General features: G+C 38.6%; 1 protein-coding gene across 1 annotated transcript in view; it reads right to left on the bottom strand.

Moving 5' to 3' along the window:
• The window catches only part of bnc2 (basonuclin zinc finger protein 2), a 155,872-nt gene extending 137,075 nt beyond the window's left edge, over window positions 1-18,797 (bottom strand). Inside the window, exon 1 of the mRNA XM_072384964.1 lies at window positions 18,260-18,797. Within this exon, the coding sequence (XP_072241065.1) occupies window positions 18,260-18,262 (3 nt within the window). The 5' untranslated portion in view covers window positions 18,263-18,797. The remainder of the gene's footprint in view (window positions 1-18,259) is intronic.
• Between the last annotated feature and the right edge of the window lie 316 nt (window positions 18,798-19,113).

Raw genomic sequence — 19,113 nt, 5'->3', positions numbered from 1 at the left:
CTCGTTTAAGACACCACACAGGAAATCTGTTGGTACAAATCATTTGAAAATGCTCTAAATACAAACAAGCAAGTCCTATGACATAGTCTGTGCTTTGCAAAGATAATTAAATCCTTTCCTCTTTGACATATTTGTCAACTACTTTACTTTTATCTTCAAGTGAACATTGGTGAAGAAGTTTAAAAGTATTCAAATGTGAAAGACAAATCCTCCAGTCTGAATTACAAAACAAGTTGGGTATGACTGCTCTTCCAAACAGCTCATACGGTGCTGACTTACACATGAGACTGATGACGATAAAAATCGCAATAACATTTGAGTCAGATACTTTAAAGAAATATGTTTTGTTGATCAGCTGCCTATTGATTAATGTCTGAGAAAATTTGTCAACATCATGTGTGAAAGGAACCCTGCAGTGAAAGACAAGCGTAAAACCCGTATATATATCATTCTGCAGTGGAAAGTTGCTGTTGTTAGCAACTTATGAGCCATCAATCATTTTTTTGCGCCAAATCTGTCTACCAACGACAGAATGTGTTCACATCTTGTACACTATTCAGTCTGTTGTTCTCGCGCGGTGGCAGTGATCATCTCAGACACATGGAATAACTGTCAGATTTTTGGTTTAAAATCTTCCTCCAACAACCCAAGTTTGGCCCAGTTTTAGGGGGAAAAAACACAACAAAAAACTAAAACAATATGGCATAAGAATTCAGCAAAGATACAAAGAAGTAATGTTATACTTATTTCAGTTTCTGTGATAACCAAAGTGCAGTATCAAAGTATTCACTTAATGAAAGTCCAAATATGACGTCAGTGGGTGAAGGTAAAACATTGTCATGGTGCAAAGCATTACAGTTCCACAAAAAAGGTAAAACATTGTGCCATGACCACTTTTTCTACTCTCATTTCTCTTTGTCCAAAAAGATTCACAGTTAATGTGATGACATTTAGGTTCCAATTCCTCCCACGTTCTTGCTGTGTGATGTTCACCACCTGCCACAAGTCGCTGAACAATGTTTTTCTACATGACAACGTAAGCGTGTTGCACACTGTTGATTTGGCTGCTTATAAAGAGGATTATATTGTTATTCCACTCACTCTCATACAGGTGACAATGGGATAGAGGTGAATCTAAGACAACATTATCCACAGTTCTTTCTACTTTGCTCTCATTCATGAATCGTAACAATTAGGAGTTTAAAATACATCATTTGGTTTTAGACATTTAAATGTTGATGGTTCAGCATGGTAATGTCACAACTACAGACAAATTCACAACTAAGTAAAAACTGAAGGGAGCCTGAAAATTTCACTTTTTACTCAAAAGTGATGCAATGCTTCCCTGAAGATTTGTATAAACCGCTGAAACATCCAAAAAGCATGCCTACTATTAGGAACAAGAATATTTACAGTTTTTTACTGCCTACTGTGGGAAAGTAATGGCTAAAAAAGTCTTAATGGTACATACAGTATAAATGTATGCATGCCAAATGCTAAATACTTCCCCACTATGAAGCTCAATCACGACTTAAAGATTTAAGTAGAGGTAAAACACAGAAAAACAAACTATAGATTCATTGCAACACTGCATGATGAATGTGTGGTGATGTATCACTTCCTGTTCCTCTAAATGTTTCTACCTGGGACATTTCCACTACAGACAAAGCGAACACGAATGTACCATCAGAGCATAGTAAAAGATATAGATCTATGACATCATATTTTGTCAAAGAAAGAGCTGCAAACACAAGCATTTTTGCATGTTTATGTTTGATTCAATTATTTACGAGACAGTCCCATGAAAATCATAAAATATGCCAAAAAATGAATAGATCACAACAGTGCGTCTGGACAAGAATGATGTATTTTCTATATAATACCTAGCATCAATTGAAAAGTAATATACAAACTGTTGTTTTCATGTCTCTGACAATTTTTTGTGTTCAAACAAGACAGGACTTGAAAAAAGAAAAAAAGAAAATATTTGTAACGTGTGGTTCGTGGGTTCCTTTTTCAGGCAAATCTTTTAACTTAATCAAGTCAACTGGTGGTTTAGGTGTCCAAATAGCAAGTTAAAATGAAAGTCACTGGAATAACAGCAGAATATCAAAGAGTACCAGTTGGTGTTTTAACTACAGACATATTCAGAAGTAAAATCTCAAAGAGCGGGTACATGTTTTACATTCTTTGCTGTAAACAGTCTTTTCAGTCTTTTAACAGTGCTTTACAGCTTTGCTCTGCAGATTTTCTCCACCTAAAACATATCAGCCTCATCTATTGTTAAGAATAGAATGTTTATTTTAGAGTGGATTATATGTGGCAACAGTGTTAAGAATAAAAGGCACATGGTAGCTCTTTGGCAGCTAAATCGAGACTATGAAATAATTGTTTTTACGCAGGCTAAGTGATCTAACAACACTTCAAGCTTGACAGGTTTAGTGTGAACTTCGGTTAACAGCCTCTTCCAGATCATTCAACATGTCAACTTCTTTGTAAGAGGCGTTAGTTTCAACTTAGCAAACTTGTTGAAAATCTGATTTTGGTCACAGATACAAACTATCTCTCCCCTAATATTTTTTTTCATCTGTAGACCCAGCCCAAGAGACTGAGGAGATTTCTTATTAGTTTGGAGCCTGTTGCCTTGCGGGGGAGAAAGCAATGAGATATTTGACCAAACGCAGAAAGCCAATAAGGGGCCATCGATTAGAAGGGATGAGTATCATATTGGACACACAGGTGGCTAAAAGAAATTAAAAAGCTTCAACAAAGAAATAAAAGGAATCAAAAATTGGAGCACCTTAAACCTTGTTCCAGGTGGAGAGTGTATGGGCGGAAGTGGAAGTCACAATGGTGAAATTTAGCGAACGATGAAAGAGAAAAAAATAGTGCGATCAGTGTCTTTGTTTGTGCTGGTGTGCTTAACTGTTAGCGAGCTTGCCTTTTTTAAATTTCTAGCAACAGTGAGGCTTCTCATGTGTTGTCAGGGACACAAAGTGTTCACTTTGACTTGTGTAGATCTGATCAGAACAGGTATAAACCAGGAGAAAATCATTTTAAAATTACAAGTTAGAAGAATTAAGATAAGAAGTCTCTAACTTGCAGTGCTGGTGCTGCAATAAATTGATGCCTCACACATGGGTGCCTTGAAGTATCTTAAGCCATTTTTTGCACATGCAGTGCAAGCCTGAAGTTTTCTACTAGTTCTGCAATTGATACAATCACACCAGTTGTTTTTTTCATACCCTTAAGAACGAAGTATAGTAGCATCCTGTAAAGTTAGTCCCCTACAAGAAGTGGGAGGGAAATTTGACTCATTCAACATAACATAAGAGCAATGTCATTCTCAAGTATTTCCTTTACAGAGATTATCGAGCTAGCTACCTATTAAAAACTCCAGAAGTTAAGTGAGTGCGTGAGTACAGCAGAAAGGATGCCTCTCTGCTGCTCCCCACTCACTCAACAATACTATACATACATTGAAATATATGTAGTATTGACATCAAAACAAAAGGAGTCATCAAGGGAGCCCATCCATCCTTCTCTACATGCTGTAAACAAAACAGCAATTTCAATTGCATTGTTTTTGCATCTTACCCTGTGCTCTATATGCGTGAGCAGAAACAACAGATTCTCCAAAAAAATCTGTGGCGTTCAACAAATTCAGCTGGATTTCCCCCATTAATGCAGTTCATTTGGGCTGGCATATAATCACTCAATCAGCACCTTAAAAGGACAAGCCTCTATTATTTCAGGGCAAAAAATAAATTGTATTTTGAAAACAAAAGTATTCATCTTTTTAAAACAAATTCTATATACTTGCTGATTTTCTTAACTATTCAAATTTGCCTTAGTGGTTATTCCAACTCTTTTTGTGGCCGTGGCAATCACAGATCACTGTAACATGCGTTACACAGATCCCAAGCACTTTACTTTCTTCATCTGAAGTCACCTAGTCAGCAGAGCTGATACAATACTGATACATACAGACACAATCTTAGAAAAAAAAACTATTTCATTACAGCAACATATTCTTAGTCTGAAACAAATGAAGCTGAAATTAAAACTGAAAACATGGAGCACTCAAGCAGTCTTAAGCTCTTTTTAAAATAAGAGCAGGGTTTACTCCGGTCTTGATCCGCTCTCTGTCTGAGATATTTTAGAAGATGGGTAATTCAGCTGAGAAATGCCTGCTTCATCAGCTCCTCACGTGCACAGCAGATACTCACGTGCACGTCATATTTGGTTGCCACAAAACAGTAAACAAATTAGCTCAGTTTACGACACACAGAGGCAGAGTGAGTGCGCTCTGGTATACCTCACACTTAATATCCTCACAGAGCAAGTAGTTATTTTAAGAAAAGTTTTTTTGTTTTTTTTTAAACGTCAACAATTTCTAATTTGCAACTCTGATTATTATAAAAGTGTGGGCCATATGTGCACAAGTTTTTGTGACAAAACAGACAATCAGATTTTTTTTTTAAAACACTAAAACTAAATAGTTTTGTGTTGTTAAATTTCTGCTGGTCAGCTGGTCTTGTTGCAGTGCATTGTGTCCTCACTCCTATGTTTGTCTTCTTCATTTTGTCATAATTAACTAATATTCTTACCAAACAATGTGCTTTTGTTAGTTGAGTTAAAAATCTTCAAAAGATTCAAATGGGGGAGCCAAATAGCTAGAATATACAGGTTGAAGTGAAACAGTCATCACAATGAATGTCCATCCATTCATCTATTTTATCCATTTTGTTGAGCCTGTCCCTGGTGCCAAAAATTGTTATGTTTTGAGATTTTTTTGCACTCAAACAATGACTAAATAATGGAGCAGAAAGTTATGACCCTGATATCTCATACCACCAATATTCACTGGCTAAAGCAGAAGTATTGACACACTGGTTATTGCACCTTGATGGCTTTTGCTTAAATGCCAAATGTTATTTCTCCACATGTTTTCTGTGAATAGGCTTGCAATATATGCAAGCAGACATCAGACTTTAGCATTAGCTTCTATCTGGAAAGTCAAAATGGAGTCCCACAAAATGCTGAATGATGTTGTTAATGGTCTGTAACCAACACCGACATGTTGAAAAAAGGGAAAATTGTGGCTATATGTGGGTTTGATTCTATATATTAACACTAAGTTCTCACAGTGTCAGTCCTCAAATCTTTGACTGCTGCGAGAGAAAATGCCTACGGCGAACCATAAATTATAAACATAGTTTTCCATAAAAGTTTTAATTCTCCCTTGAAAAACTGGAAAATATGCGGTGTAGCTGTGGTGTCATTATAAGACATAAATGTGGGGAAGTCACATTAAAGTTTCACTTTTAATAACTGTCACCAGACCATGATGCTGCCATTATCTACTGTAAGGAGGAAACGCACAGAAACAGCTGCTTCTTAAGGACGAAAGGTTGTTTTCTGAATATTGTATACGTTTAACTTGGACAAGAGGGAATGAGTATGTTTGTGTTGTAAATACTAAGTATGCACGGGCTATAATATGAATTGGCTGCAACTGGATACATGTGACTAGGGGGCAAATGGACCTAATGGTAGTCTTAATGCTGGCCTTGAATAATGAGGCCTTTGTCTAATAAAACTGGAAAGCCTCCAAATACCTATAGGGACCTCAGCTAGTTAGAGCAATAACAGTCTATCAAAAGAGAAAGCAAAGTGATTACTTAGAGGGTAATAAATACAAGGTCCATGCTGGGGAGGGACTGGAGCCTAGAGTGAGAGAGAGACACACACAGACAGGGACAAAAAGAGACAGAAAGAGAGACAGAGAGACCTCAGCGGGTAAATATAAATTAACACATCACAAAAGCAAAGAAGAAAAAAGCCTCCTGCTGCAGGTCCCTGCTTAACCTTGTAAATCTTTCAAGAACTACTACAACATCAAGATAGCTCAGCTGAGATAAAATGAAAGGTGAATTTTTTTTTTCCGTACAAATGGTTTTAGGCATGTAGACCTTGATTACGGCACAGGGGACAAATTAAATTATGAAGAATTATAAAGAAAGAAAAGTTCTCCAGGATACTTTAAAAACTTTTCACACTTTGCTTTGAAAAATAGTTTAAGATTAAGCTGAAATGTGCCAAAGAAAGGATCACCAAACAAAGAACACAATCAATGCCACTGTGCATTTCTATTGCAACCAAGGGCAAACACTTCGCTTGAGAAGGAACATGTAGTGCTGAGGAAATATTGTCCCTTATTCACTATGACAAAATAGAGTTCAGGTGTGAATGTCAAGATTGTTTTCAATCTTGTGAATCTGTTGGAAATCCAACCAGATACACTTTGCCTAAACAGTTTAAGTGAAATAAGTAACTGTGGTTTTAGCGCTTTCAGAAATCTGCACATTTTGGGACATGCACACAGAGAGACCAAAAAGAGAGAAAAAAAAAAGCTCTTTACTGGCATTCCCTGAATGTTTTTCACAGTGGAGCAGTGCTGACCTGAAGGAAGTGCTTGAGAGCCACAGGACTGGACACAATAACAGCACTATCAATAACAGCCTTGGGAGAGGACACAGAGAGTCCAATCAGAGAATTAGAGAGATGTGGAGCAGACAGGTGGATCGACAGCCTGAAGGCAGAGGGAGAGGTTGCAAGAGAGGATAACAGAGGACAGAAGAGAGACAGGCTCTTGGTCACTGCTCAAACTAAGTGAGGAGATGAAGATAAAGAAATTAATAGTTGCGCAGAGCAAGTGGTGGCCTCAGAGGGGGAGGGGAGGGAAGGCTAAGGTGCAATGGGGTGACAGAAGTGAGAGATGGGCTGCATCAAGACTACTGGTTGATGGTTAGGCTTCAGACTGGTGCTGGTCCCTGCCCCTCTTTCTTTGTAGCAGGGAAAATGTCTTTGTGTGATTACGAGTGTGTGTGTGTGTGCCCACTCTGCCTCAATCTCCAGTGACAGGTGAGCGATTCACTGCCCCCCACCAGAGTGACCAATGCCTTTCCACCCCAGGCACTGATCCATTTCAGCTGATGGATTACTGGAGGAGCATCACTGTCTGCTGCTGACTGGGCTGGACTGACCTAAACTCAGCTTTTCCATTCTTTACTTTACTGAACATACACTCGGTTTTCCAGACTGTTGCCAGAATGGCTTCTCAGCTTTCACCACAGCAGATTCACAACTGATTCTTCAGCGTATTCAAACATCACATATGAAGACTATGTTGAATTCTGTTGAAAGTTTGGCCAGGTTACATTTTGAAGATTGATCGCCCTACATATCAGTTATAAATTGGTCATTTTCAACAACAAATAGCAAAGGCTTTATTGGAAAATCTATCACTGGTCAGATCAGGGGTTTTTATTCTTGATAAGAAAATGTAATTTAGTCTGACTGATTTTAAGATCTCCTGATCCAGAATAAACAAGAAAAATGTTCGCCTATCAAGTCTTTCATTTGCCAAAACAATTTTGGCATTCAATTGAGCACTCCATTTTGTTATTTTGAATAGGGACAATATTTTTATATCCCTCTCAAGTGAAGTATTTGCCTTTGGTCACAACAGAAATGCTCACATTGGCTTCAGGTTAAAAAGACATTTTTTATGTCCAAAGAAAGGCTATTTTGACTAAAATATGTAATCCTGTAATCCTAACCCCATTTGTTGGGATGGCTTCATGTTTCTTAAAAGAACCCACCCTTTTTATTTTCACATATCAGTAATTTCAATTTGTTGGTTGTTTTTTTAAATCACTATCTTAGAGACTGTAATTTCAATAGATAAGGGGAACCTTCTGTGACGTAACTATGTGTCAAAAAACTTTGCATTCACCTTTATAAACAACAGTCTATTTTAGTTTCTAAAACACTTAACAAAATAGAAAAATTGACCCGTAGAGATTTACTAAGCTTATATACAGCAGAGCAAATAGCAGTGGGTTATTTTCTACTTGTCCACCATTCACTGGCTGGTTCTAGTCATGTCAATGTTCTTATCTGCATTGTGAATGCAACCTGAGAAAAGACCTTTGAAGGTATAGTCCACCAAAGATGCTTCTCATTCCTCATTTCCCACAGCAAGCACTTGTTTTTTTGTTTTTTTTTTCTTAAGGCTTTTCCATGTCCAGTATAAGTCAATTCAACAATGTGATGAACCAAAGGTTATACAGAAATATGCTTTTTCCAAACTAAAAAAAAACAATAAAAATAATAGCAAACAAAAAAAAAATAAAAATAAAATACAGTTTAGTACAGTTTCTTTTTTCCACAAGGGAATAAATAGAACATATAACATCTTTTCTTTTTGCTACATCGTGGAGGCTGAGAACATGAGACTGTAAGCCAGGAGGTTGAAGTTTGAGTTCTGTGTGGGGCTATAACTGTCACCATTTTACTTTGATTTTTCCTTTTCTTATTTATTGGTTAGGTTTAAGGAGACTTAAGCACAAAAACTGCTTGGTTAACAACATTAATCACAACCTTAGACATTAATCAGTCAATGCCATGCTTCTCCTGTCTGCAACAAGCTTCACCTGCATGGCTTACTGCAGTGACGAGCTCCAGGACAGTGACGTGAACAGCAGATAACATTCGAATGCAGTCTCACAGCTGCTGTTTCAAATATTGAGGGACTCCTATTGAAGTCTATGAGACTACCTGCATGTAAGAAAAAAGGAAACTTAGGACACCCTGTGTGTTAAAAAGTGTCTGAATGTTAAAAGATAGGAGTGACAAAGAGCTGGTCATCAGTGGTTAATGATTATGTTGATAATCTCTATATTAATTAACTATTGAGAATTTGTCATTGAGGGAATACTAACTGACATGGTGATAGTATGATTTCTTCAGAAATATTTGACCTCCATCTGTACCTCAATAATCAATACAATAGCTGCTAATAGTTTGACATCCATCAAGTAAATACATTTAATTTTCCTCATTCTAAATGCAGTGAAACAGATTAGTTTTGATAGACATTTACGCTCTAAACACACATTTATAACAAGTGTCATAAAACCATGCTTTTGTTCAAATGTCTTGTTGTGCAAAGTAGAAAAGAAAGAACAGAAAGAAGCAAAGGATAAGAGAGAGGAATAAGGGAGGGAAAAGGAAAGGGCACTGGTCTGTCCCGCCTTGGGGACAAGACTGCCCCTCCCGCCTGCCCATTAAAACCAGAATTCCTCCACAAACTGTTTGTGTTTTCAGTCTAACTCCTCCAGAGTGCTGCTTACCCCAGCACAAGATGACTGTCGTGTCTTTCTCTGTGTCTGTCTCCCTCCTCTCCATTGTAGCTGACATTCCCCTCTCTGTTCTGCTGGGGATCTGTCTGCTATCAACATGTGGCACATGTCCTTGACAAGTCAAGAGGACCCTTCACCATAGGAATTGGGCAGCAGTGTCAACCACGCACCCCCTGTTTCTCCCCTTTCCTCCCTCACCCTGACTCCACTCTTTCACTCTCTCTTTCTTAATATTGAGTTGCCGGGGTAAAATGGGGCTGAAGGAATCTAATAACTGTGACAGTGGGGCTTTTTTGGCATTGTTCCCTGATGCTGTGCAGACACACATAGTGTAGTCTGCTGGCTCTAATGAAAGGTTAAATGAATAGGACAAAGTGACAGGAGGTACAATAAAGAAACAAGAAGGAGGAGAGAATGTGTGTGCAAGCATGTGTCCATGTCTCTGTGAGTGAGTGTCTCGAGGCCAACCTCCTGTGCAAGGAACAAGGACAGCCCCTCCACAGTGCCACAATATTCAAAGCAGATTGGTTTGTGACAGTGTGTGTGTGTGTGTGCATTTTACTCTGTGCATGTGTATGTGTGTGTGAGAGAGAGACACTCCCTCTACGACACAGATGCTGAAGAAGAATTCCAGCATGGGGTTCCTTGATAAATGTTAAGGTCAGTGGTGGAGGGGAGGGATGGAGGCTGGATAGGGAGGAGAGGGCGGGAGAACGGGTGCAGTGGGGGAAGAGGCAGAGGGATTGACGAGGAGGGGGGGGGGACACATGTCTCGTCTTGTGCCTCTCCCTGCCTGTGCCTTGGTGGAATGCGGAGTCACATGAAAGAGGCCCTCTTTCTCTCTACTTCTCTCTGAGACTCGTCTCTTGTGTCTGCCTCAAAAGCGCCACTGTCCCCCTCCTGACACATTACCTGTCAGCAGATTTCTCCTCTGCGCCAAAAACAGCCAAAAACGCATTTGAAGCCACACATACACAGTCGTATGCATGCGGGCGTGCACACACATACTGTACAGATGCGCCCTTCAAACATAACTTATGAGCGCTAAGTTTCCCTTAAACAGGAAAAGTGAACTAAGACACAAACACCCAAAATCCCATCATCATGAGACTGCTTAATTACTATGATTATCACCATAAATGGCACCTTTGTCACCAACAATCACACGGTAGAACTTTTTTTCTCTCCTCAAGGTTTTTGGTGATGTAGTGCATGGCACGGCACAGTTCAATGGAGCGCAGCACAGTCAATTAAAATAGTGTCCCTCTCACACACTGAAGTGTAAATTAAAACAGTAATAGAGTTAAGTGTCTCAGAGAAAGGCTAAATACATGGTATCAGATTTTCTCTGTATTCTGAAATGTTCATCTGTGTGTTCTTGCCATGTTAAAAGATTAAGCATGAGTGCAAACAATGCAAATATAAATTATTGTGAAAGACAGTACAACCTAACTCACAGAATTTGGATTTTCCGAAGCCCATTAAAAAAAAAGTTAGCTTTTTTGTACTTTGTGCAATAGAAATGTGTTTTTACCCTATTGGAATGGTTTGAGGGTTTACTTGAGAATTCATGGGTCTTCCTTAATCAATCCATCCATTTTGAACAAGCTATCATTTGCACTGACGACAGCAAAAGCATGATGCCACCACCATCATAATAGACAACTGGCAAATTTTTTCCTTCTTTTGAATACCTCACAAACTCAATCTTTGTTTTATCAGATTATTTATTTGTTCTATATGACTTCTTTCGAAAAAAGAAAGAAGTCATATAGAACAAATAAATATAGAATCTTGAGGAATTTTGAGGCAGCAGGTATTTTTTTCTTTTGAAGCAGCCTCTTAGTCCATGGTGACGGAAAACTAGCTTGAGTGTATACAGTGGCACTAATGTTCCAGCAGCTTTCAATTCATGGCCTGTGCCTCGCTGGTTCTGAATCCGTCTGAACCAATTTCTTCTCAGCAAAGGGGGATCGTTTGAGTCTTCTTCCAGACTTTATCAAACTGGCTGCAATTACTCAGTAAAATGTTGGAAATGTTGATCACGGAATCTGCAATTGTTTAGAAAAAGGCTCCGAAAGACATTCTTAACTTTCTCAGATCTGATCTAAGGCCTAAAGACTTTCTCACTGTAACACGTGTTGTTCAATCCGATAAAGGCAAACTCATGTTGTTATAGAGAAGCAACCAGCGGAAGTCATATATTAATACTAATACGGGTTTAAAAGGTCATGCCAGTTAAAAGACATTTTTGAGGTTTTATCATTGCTGCCTTATTAATCTTTATAATCATAGTGGTGATTATAGTTTCCTGAAATACAACACTGGATTCAAATTTGGGCATTAACTTATTGTTTTTCCAGTGCAAGACATTTGTTGTACAATTATTCTGCATGAGAAAAAGAACAGTCATATGCAAACCTTCAACCAGACTTGTATAAGATATTCATAATATAAATCAGGTTACAGTTTGTGTCTGCTTTCCACAATCATAGCAAATCACTATTAAAAACATGTCATGATGTGACAACACTATGGTGATAGTAGGCTTGGAAGAAGCATGTCTGAGGATTAAAGAAAGGTTTGGGTTAAAGGGAGCACAGGTTTGAAAGCATCTTGGTTTGGATTAAAATTTGCTATTTGATTAAGGTTACAGTTCATGGTTACTATAATAACTAAGGTTCTCTTGAGAGGACCGTGTCTTTAAAACATGCCCACATTCCACTGGGTACATGAATACCTGAAAACATCTACAACATAATTGAACGCATACACAATGCACTGACATCCTTCACCGATTCTTAGCCAAAGTAAAAGACATGATTCACACAAGGATAAAGAATCCAAACTCTACATTAAGACTGTCTAATAGAGACTGGATTGTTCAGCCAACAAGGTCACATGTTAGTCTGTAACATTGTCAATATGTTCAGATAAGAATCATTGTCCACAAAAAAGGGGGAAAAAAGCTGCGAAAAGTAAAGTCTTGGAAAGCCAAAGTGATTACTGCTCCCTAATGACCAGCCATATATGGATTTACACATTAGTTATTATACGCTGGCATGAGCAGCTACCCAAATTTTATTTTCTCAAACTGAACAAGATCCAGCTGACGTCTACATTCAGCTGCATGTTTTTTTTAAAAAAAGAATTAAAAACAAATCATTAGATTTTTTTTTCTTCCATGAAACAGTATGGATATATTCTGCCATATGACCACAGCTGCAATCTAAAATTAAAGACATAAGTTTTCTTCCTGAGTTTTAAACTGAAAGTACATTTATGTGGATGAAACCTTTTTCTTTTGACATTGACATCTATAAACTATATTTCATTAATATATTCAATTGCTCGAAGTTTTTACATATAAAAGCTATCAATCAAAAGAGCAACACTCTCGGGTACTGAATCGTTTGTAATTCAGAGGAATGTGTCTGTGTCCGTGTAATCTATCAGGTTTGATTGTGGAAGAGATAACAATCAGGACTTTTCTGGTCGGTGCAGAGGTTTTGATTGATTACAATAACTCATTGTCTTTGACAACAGGAATCATATATTCATCTACAAACATAAATCACTTGTTGTTCCTAGTTGGACCACAGTCTGTCTTTGCGACACTCAGGTTGAAGCTGAACTGAACATGCCACAGCATGGCAGAGGGTGAGTTTAGACTTTTTGAAAGGGCTGAAAGTGTTCCGGGTAAAATGAATAGAAGCACACGATTTACAACATGAGGCAAAAAGAGAGAATCATTGTGAAACTATATGCAGCGCCATATCTTATCTCATTCAATTTGTTTCATGTCAAAAGCGACAAAGAACTGCACACATTAAGAGTTAAGCAGAAAATAAAATCATTGACTCTATAAAACTTGTGCCCACACCCAAAAATTTGCCTGAGGGAGCGGCCAACACTCAAATATTAGATAGTGGATAACTCAAACCAATATTCTTGCAGCCGTAGGAGAACAGTTACTGCAACAACCATGAGGTAACATCAGCAAAAGTAAAATAAGGCAACATAATGTACACTTGAAATATTGTATGAGCCTACAAGAGTATCAGCCTACAAGCCTTCTTCTATGCACACAGTGATTCCACTAATGGATGTTCTAAGCTTGCCAAATTACTCTTGTCAAGCAGCATAATGAAATTTTCATGTAATGGTTTTGCCATTCAGGACAGACTCACCGATACTTCCTTGTCCTGTCTCTATAAATAGCAGTTATGTCCAGTATTCACAAAGTGATAAACTCAATGAGACACATTTTATCAAGCTTTCCAGGGTCCACCTGTGCACAGTGAACTACATGTTTCTTCACAGTGAACTTTGTTTCTCCTTTCACAAAGAGGGTCTATGAGATGGTTGAAACAAGAAGACACAAAGGTATGACCTTAAGCACCAACTGCAGCAGTCTGAATGAGAGCACACACTGCTAATAAGAGAACAGCAATGAAAACCTCAGCCAGGATGTAAAAAATACTAATAATAATAACAATGATAATAATAAAAAATGGGACGTACCGGTGTCAAGATACTTAAGGAGTAGCTTTAAGAGCCATTGCGCAAAAACTGAGTACAGGGGTGGTTTGCAATTAGAATAAAATAAAGAGAATAAAATGGAAAAATGTAAACAAGATTGCCACACAAGCAGCTTCCATCAAGAGCCCATCGAAGGCACTGCCAAGGCTACATGCATTCTATGAGTGGAGTTTAGCTTTAACCTGTCGAAGCCAGCTACTTCATAGAAATAGCATCACAGAGCCATTTATAACATCTAGAGTAATCCTGTACGATTAATGTGTGCCTTAGTGTGCAGTCAAAAGAAACCCAAAGAGGAAATTGTCTTGACTTGCAGAGTTTGCTTTGTCCAGTCCTTGTTCAGTACATAAACGGAGAGAATTCAGGTTTCAGATGCAGTGTAATCATTTCAAAGGCTATTCTGATAAAATAACATTGTCAAGCACAGTTACTAGCAAAGAATCAGACACTGGGGGTAATAATTCCAAAGTCAACATGCTACGTCTCAGTCTTTAGGAATTTTTCATGAGCCACCACTTATCTTGTCATATCAGATTTCTTCCACTTGCATTTTTGGAGAGTACAGAAAAGACACCTTTAGGGCAAATTATTCTCTTTTAATCAAATCACTCTGTATGCCCCGAGGAAACCTTTCCATCCCTTTTGAGTCACTATGGGATAGGCCATTAATACACACACCCACACAAAAAAAAAGAAAATAGGAAGAAACGCGTGCAATCACGCACAAAACAACTTCCATTTGTTTTCTACACAAAGAAACCGCAAGGATTCTATATTTCTATCTGAGAGCAAGAAATGAGACTCAACAGGAAAATACAAAAATACAAGGAAAAAAGTGGCGTCTGGAGTTTCCATCACAAGTGAAACCCCAGATTTTCTCACTCCCTGTTCATGGAACAAAATTGAACAACTTTATTCTGGACTGCACTGCGTGCAGGCGGGAGCTATAAAATATAAATTATACCACATAACCCTATACCTCCCAACTGAGCCATTTGGTTACAACTATACTCCTGTTCGTTACAGCTCCAGCTTCTCTGGTATTTCTATAGCGTCGACATGAATTATATTCTGGCCCTGTTGAAGAACGTATGGATTACAAGTGAAATGTTACTTCCCAACTAATTGGACAGTTGCCATCCAGTGACACTGATGTGTTTATTTTACACAGTTGCTGGTAATTAGTTCTGGACAGAATCAATTAAGGTTACCCCAAATTACAGCAGAAAAAGGTTAAGAATTATGACTCTGTCTGCGAAGACAGAAATATGCATTAAGTGTGTATTTTTTTAAAGGCCGAGTTGTGCAAAGGAAGTGTGGCTGCATTACACACTTGGTGCGTTCATGTTTTAGCACTCAATTTTTCCTGATTCCTTACTGAAGGAACATGTTTAACATGTTAAATTGAGCCTCTAGTGAAAAAAAGGACATACAAATTGAATGCATGTAAGAACAAATATCAGCTTACAGTTTAAACACAGCTTATAGCACAGAGACCGATTTTAATCTGATTAACTTGCCATTTCCAAGTGTGATCTCTCTTCTCACCCCAGACAATACCATCTTTTAGCAGATTAAAGCTCTTAAAAGATATCAATCTGTGTCAGACAAGCACATCTTAAATTCTAATGTCTTAACAGCTGCTAAACCTTTTAATTACACACTGTTATGTATGCCTCTTTTTTTTTAAGTTAAGAAACACATGAACACAGACCAGATTTCACAATGTTTCAAGAGTTTAAGCGTGTGAAGATTTTGTTTCATACTTTGTGCAGCGAGGTACAAAAAAATGTAATTACGTCTCTCACATGTATATTGTTTTAAATGGAGTATGTCTCACACTGTGCTCTTTATTAAATTAGGAGTCCTGCGATCCAATTTGTTTTAACATTTCACTGTGTCTCTGTTTAGTCACTAAACCCTGCAGCTTAGGTTACAGTGTCTTGTTCAAAGATTTTTATTCCACGCCACCACTAGGTGTATGACCCCACTCCCCCTTTCAAAATATTACCTTTTCTGTCACTGCCAAGACACACTATCAGTCACTCAGGAGATTATTGAGGCTGAGGACAGATGGAGCAGAGCAGGGCCCTATCAGTGCAGCAATGATCCACCTCTGGATAAATAAAAACACTGCAAGAATGTTGCTTTGATGTTGCTGTGTCTCATCTGCAGAGGATAGGAAAAGTGCTGTCTCAGCTCTCCTCACAATCTTAACATGTTAGCATGGGTGAAGGCACAGATTTACTTTGAGCTAAATTAACTTTTGTTAGCTTTCCTTCCCTCTTCCCATGCACTTCTATGTTCTTTCACCTGTGCTTCTGACGTAACGGGACATATTTTGAAGAGCACTCTCATTACTAAAATTGCACAGACAATGGGAAGCAACATGAGGGTCATGTGGTTATTATCTCCCCAAATCCATGATGTGGAATACAGAAAGTAGCAGCTACAAAATAAGAAGTAAAAAAATACATAAAAGCCCCACATGGTTGACACACTTTTGGTAACTCATTCTTTTGATATGAAAAGGTTCAGAGTGAGAAAGTTAGACAACTAGGGGAAACAGAGAGGATGGAGCAGAGTAGGTGGGGGGGGGGTTCTTGATGTGAGCAGTAATCAGAGGAAGCCAGCAGGGGGGACAGGGAGGGTTGGTGGGGTCAGAGCAGAGCACCACTAAGCAGCCCTTCTCTTCATTAGCAGCCTCTCTAAGGGGGGCGTCACAGGCCCACCTGTCCAGCAGATTATTGAACCGACTAACCAGTGGCTCCCACCCCTCTCTCACACACACACAGACACACACAATCACAACCTCTCCCTTCTCTGATTCTTACAGACCCAAAGGAATCACGACCTAGCTGCAGCCGGACTGACAAATTTAACTTTTTCTTTAACCTCACGTAGCAGCATTGTAGGCTGGTGCTGGGTTTTTATTTGCTGCACAGCAGGGACATTTAACGCAATATTATTTCATGTGAAGTTCAGTTTCACGGATTGTTTTGTTGATTTTTTTTTGTCTTCTCTGTAAGAAATGCTTTCATTCATCAACTCGTGATCACTGACTGATAATCGCCTATAATTCTATGAATATGATGAGTTTAGAGTAAAGCTATCTGACGCAAAAGCGAGACAAATATATATGACACAAAAATATTTTTAAAAAGCATTAGTAGCCTTTCAGCTCCTGTGACTAATGGAGTAAAAGAAATGTGACATGTCAGAGAGACAGCAGCACAGAGATAAAAGTAATGAAATGACACCCGGGGAATGTAAATTGGCATTCTTCAGTGTAGTAGCAGCACAAGCCCATGAAACATCCCAGACACACTTTTAGACCAGACCAAAACACTGTTAAACATTAATCTCACACACATCTCATTGACAAAACAGTAAGGGTACTTTTGCGTTGCTTTCAAGCGGGGCCATCCATCTAAATTTCTATTTTGCTGTTTCCCTACAACTCTCTCCTTCTCCCTTTCTCCTGAAACGTACAGATAAGTCCACAGAAGTGTCTCACACTGACTTGAAATACCTGTGTCCATCCGCTTGTGTTTCTTAGCCACAGGTTGGAAAGGAGTTGCCTGACTTTTTTTTAGGAGGTGACGAGGGAGGATTAGTGTATTTTTGGATTTTGTAAGAATACACAAACCAGTAGTTTGAATTATCTAAAAGTTTGGTTTGCACTGACATTTAACCCAGGGAACCTTAAGCGATCACAAACAGACCAAACATCTACTGAAACAAGACAGAACATTTAAGGAAATCAATACGCTGAACACCATGCGGCCAAGGAAAGATTTCTGCAGAAAGGTGAAACATGGATTTTTTTAGCAGGAGGGTTGTCGGCCTAACAAATAACTTTGTTAATTATACTGCCGGCTATGACTTGAAATTTGTTCAACTATATTTAAGTAAACGTACATGGTACATTTTTATCATTTCCATCTATGTTCACTGTGGGATGAAATATGATGAATGAATGGTAACAGGAAGGTCTATACGGAAATCATATTAGAATGTTACATAAACGTAATGTAAACTTAGACCAATTACACAAATTAACACTTTGTCTGGAGAAAGACCTGGAGAAAAAGTTCCCTCCCAGGCAAAGTTTTTCATTTTTCACTGAGAAGCAGACAACTGGCTGATGATTTAAGATGAAAACTAGGAAATGAATTTCAAGTAGAAAAAAAAAAGTCTCAGGTGAGATTACGGCCTTTACATGCTAATGATTAAATTATCACAAGTGGTTGTGAGAGTGAGGAAAATAAAGCGAGGAAACCAAAAGTGTTTTGTCTTAAATGCAGTCATCACCTACAAATAAATTGTGGGAAATTGATAACTTCAGTATGACTTGGTTAGTTTTTTTTTCTTATCTTCTCTGGTAACTTCACATGACTGAACAGCACAGAAGTTGTATAGAAAAAGTTTACATTTTCGTACTATATTACATTCTATTGTTTAATATTGATAGCTTTATAAAACATAAGCAGAAAATTCATATTTACCATTGCTGCATGTTGTGTCTGACAGACCCAGGGGTTCTTTTCAAAGTTGGCGTCCTCAAAAAAGTCTGATTTCGCCCTCAAGTGGGGAACTTTCTCCTATTCAGTCCTCTGCGCTTTGTGTGATGATTCACGGCCGCTTTTCTTTTAACAAACTTTGCATCGATGTCTATGGATCTTTTTTTGGTGTTAGACGGTCGATACAGTCACTCTTTCTATCCACGAGGATCGCAGTGTCACGACTGCTTCGCTGAGAAAAAACGCGCGTCGGTTGGATACGCGTCGGTCTCCCGGAGAGGAACGCGCCACCAAGACACTCTGTCGCCTCTGCTTTCCCCAAACCGTAAACTGAAGAAATCAGGGAAACAGCGGGGATCACTGACAAGCTGAGGCTGGGTTGTAACTGCTTGTCCTACCTTTAGGAAAACGAAACGCCTTCCCACACTTCCCCGGTGATTTCCTTCTGCAGAGTCAGCACAGTGCGCCGAGGAGCTGCGGACCGTTCGGGGCTGTGAAGAAGGTGGCTGCTGTGTACATTTGAGTGAATTCAGACCAGTCTTTCACACACCGTGTGTAACCATAACCCAAGTGACTGCGGGTCCAGAGACTTATAGTATCTCTTAAGCTGACTTACGACGTAGTGTCAGTGTGAGCAGTCGCATCTTCCTGCAACAAAAGTGTGTGAAAAACCCTTAGCCCCAAGATAAGAAAACGGTACAGAACTTGTGCAACTCTAGAAAGACAATGACGGAGTTTTCACACTGTGCGTTTAAATCGAAATTATATATTCAGAGAGATGCGATCAGAATGAAAAAGGGTAAAATGTGTTTGAAAAATCAGTAAATAAAACAAAATAA

Source organism: Leuresthes tenuis, unplaced genomic scaffold (assembly GCF_036924035.1).
Source record: "Leuresthes tenuis unplaced genomic scaffold, fLeuTen1.0.hap1 SCAF_4, whole genome shotgun sequence".
NCBI lineage: Eukaryota > Metazoa > Chordata > Actinopteri > Atheriniformes > Atherinopsidae > Leuresthes > Leuresthes tenuis.
This window is presented reverse-complemented; position numbering and strand designations above follow the sequence as displayed.